Source organism: Arachis ipaensis, chromosome B09 (genome assembly GCF_000816755.2).
Source record: "Arachis ipaensis cultivar K30076 chromosome B09, Araip1.1, whole genome shotgun sequence".
NCBI lineage: Eukaryota > Viridiplantae > Streptophyta > Magnoliopsida > Fabales > Fabaceae > Arachis > Arachis ipaensis.
This window is the reverse complement of record NC_029793.2, coordinates 145517234-145520310: the sequence shown is the minus strand read 5'-3', so window position 1 is coordinate 145520310 and position 3077 is coordinate 145517234. Positions and strand designations below refer to the sequence as shown.

Below are 3077 nucleotides of genomic sequence, written 5' to 3'. Positions count from 1 at the left end.
GTATACAATCATAATCATAATCCAATCCTAGCTACTTATTAGCTTTTATTATCATTGAAAATGATTGAAAACCCGGTTTAATTAAATGGAGATAGAGAGAGGAAAAAATAGATAAGTGGGAGAGGATTATTTACTTAGATATAATTAGAATGAGTAATGGATATACTCCACAATTAGACATAACAAGTGGATTTGAACAGATTGATTCTTGTAGGATCCTAAAGATGGGATATCCATATTGGTGGTCAAACTTATTCGTTTCAATTTCCATTCTTAGTTTCCTATATATTCCTCATCATCACCCTTAACACAATGTTTATTGTTTAGAGAGATCCAAAGGCGAAGTTGGATTCTGTATATGTGAATAACTTCGCCTTTATAAAACCTCAATAATTAATATAAGAACTTTATTAGACATAATAAGCACACACATATTATGGCAGGAGGAATTATTACATCAGCTTCAGGGGGAACCCATTTTGAGGCCAAGATTACATTTGCTGTCATAATTTCTTGCATAATGGCCGCCACCGGTGGCCTTATGTTTGGTTATGACATTGGAATTTCAGGTATTCTTTTATGGAACATATATATATAGTTAGAAATAAATAGTTAGGATTTGGATCTAACCTTAAAATTTTGGATGATCAGGTGGGGTGACATCAATGCCTAGATTTCTGCAAGATTTTTTTCCAGAGGTATATATAAAGACAAAAGATACAAGAAGAAAAGAAAGTAATTATTGCAAGTACGACAACCAAAATCTACAATTGTTCACATCGTCGTTGTACCTTGCAGCATTGGTAGCAACCATAGTTGCATCTCCGGTGAACAGAACGCTAGGTCGGAAGCAGACAATGTTGGCTGCTGGATTTTTCTTCGTTGTTGGAACGGGGTTTAGTTCTCTAGCAAGGAGCCTCTTCATCCTCATCATTGGCAGGGTCTTACTCGGCTGTGGCGTTGGTTTCGCCAACCAAGCCGTCCCATTGTTTCTTTCAGAGATCGCTCCCACCAGAATTCGTGGTGCTCTTAACATCTTGTTCCAGCTTAACATCACCATTGGCATTCTTCTTGCCAACTTGGTTAACTGGTTCACTTCCAAGTAAGTAAATATATAAACTCTCCAATCCTAATAGAATTGGATATAGTCAAAATTTCAATCAGATCCGCACTAAAATCATTAGATCGGATCAGATCCAATATCCGCAGTTATTTTGGATGACAATTCATGCAGTTAATAAAAAAATAATTACATGTGTAGGATGCAAGGTGGAAATGGGTGGAGGGTATCACTGGGATTTGGGGGCATTCCAGCAATTTTGTTAACAATAGGGTCAATTATGGTAGAAGACACACCTAACAGTCTCGTTGAGAGGGGTTTTGAGGAATATGCAAAAGTTGTGCTCAAGAAGATTCGAGGCGTTGACAATGTTGACCCTGAGTTTGAAGAGATTCTCAATGCCAGCAAAGCCGCCAGAGAAGCCAAGGGCCGCAGTTCCGCTCCCTTCGGCGGCCTTCTCATGCGCCACAACCGTCCTCCGTTCATAATCGCCATCTTCATGCAGGTGTTCCAGCAATTCACCGGAATTAACGCCATCATGTTCTACGCACCGGTGCTTTTCAGCACGTTAGGGTTCCACAGCGACGCTTCTCTCTACTCAGCGGTGATCACAGGAGCCGTGAACGTGGTTTCCACCTTGGTTTCTGTATACTTCGTGGACAAATTAGGGCGGCGCGTGCTGCTATTGGAAGCCGGAGTTCAGATGTTTGTGTCGCAAATGGTGATCGGAGCGGTTCTCATGAAGAAGGTCCAGGATTACTCCGATGACTTGGGAAAGGGGTACGCGTTTTTGGTGGTGGTTATGGTTTGCATGTTCGTGTCGTCTTTTGCGTGGTCGTGGGGCCCACTCGGGTGGTTAATTCCCAGTGAGACTTTTCCGTTGGAGACTCGATCGGCGGGAGCGAGTGTAACCGTTTTCGTGAACATGCTTTTCACGTTTCTCATTGCTCAGTCTTTCTTGTCCATGCTGTGCCGAATGAAGTTCGCTATTTTCTGGTTCTTCTCTGCTTGGGTGCTTCTTATGTCTTTGTTCACCATTTTTCTCATTCCGGAGACCAAGAATGTCCCCATTGAAGAGATGCAAGAACGAGTCTGGAAACGCCATTGGTTTTGGAAGAGGTTTATGGATCGGATTGAGGATTGATAATTGGTTCAGTTTCATGTATGAATGGGAATGTATAGTGATTAATTAGTGCATGTTGCAAACAAGTACATTAATCATGATTAGAAAGAATTTTAACGGGAGTATGTATACTTTAGTAGCCAAATTCTTTTATTCATTTATTTTTTGGATAAGATGCATGTAAAAGTATTATAGACAAATTAGTTAAAATAGAGATTTCATATAAACTAAAAGCATAAATCATTTAAAATTAGATGGAAACTCCAGTGCAGTCAACTTCACGTGAAGTTGATACCTTAGAGCCATTTAAAATCATCTAATGGTTCTCAGTATCAACTTCACCTGAAGTCGACTTCACTTGAGTTTTCACCTTTAAAATTATACTATTAAAACTTTTAAGAGTTAATTTGCTTAATTAACAACAGTAACAATGTATATATCAATGTTTGTGATTGCATCATGATCATATATATAATCACATGATTTTACAAGAATTCTCAGGGGTTAATGCTTCTTTGATTGCAAAGCAACGTGATGACCAAATGGAAACAAAATATGGTGGTTACCGTTTATGATGACACTCACCAATAATTTGTTACAAATAAAAATACGAAAATAGTAATCAAGGCACCCACCAATTTTCTGTTGCAGATGAAGTGTAGTAGCAGCTAGCACATACCATAACAATACTATATGCCCCCAACATAACATTCTTTCCTTTCAAGTTTTACAACCAATATCATATTCCTTCAGTGTTAATTAAATTGATCAACTTTGGATTTACCTCTTATAATTGTACACATGATAATTATATATTATTTTGTTATGTTTAAGAACAAAGATAGTATTATTATTTATACTAAATATAATGGAAATTGTTGTCTGTCACTTATG

General features: G+C 38.1%; 1 protein-coding gene across 1 annotated transcript; it reads left to right on the top strand.

Moving 5' to 3' along the window:
* On the top strand, positions 208-2356 carry LOC107617001 (sugar transport protein 13-like). The gene is made up of 3 exons (XM_016318837.2): positions 208-569; positions 652-1102; positions 1262-2356. Exons 1-3 carry the CDS (start codon positions 437-439, stop codon positions 2202-2204), a joined length of 1527 nt encoding a protein of 508 aa, XP_016174323.1. The 5' UTR covers positions 208-436; the 3' UTR covers positions 2205-2356.

Coding starts and splice junctions, on each gene's coding strand:
- LOC107617001 (XM_016318837.2), top strand. CDS start 437: ATGGCAGGAGGAATTATTACATCAGCTTCAGGGGGAACCCATTTTGAG. Junction 570..651: donor TTATGACATTGGAATTTCAG/GTATTCTTTTAT, acceptor TTGGATGATCAG/GTGGGGTGACATCAATGCCT. Junction 1,103..1,261: donor GTTAACTGGTTCACTTCCAA/GTAAGTAAATAT, acceptor TTACATGTGTAG/GATGCAAGGTGGAAATGGGT.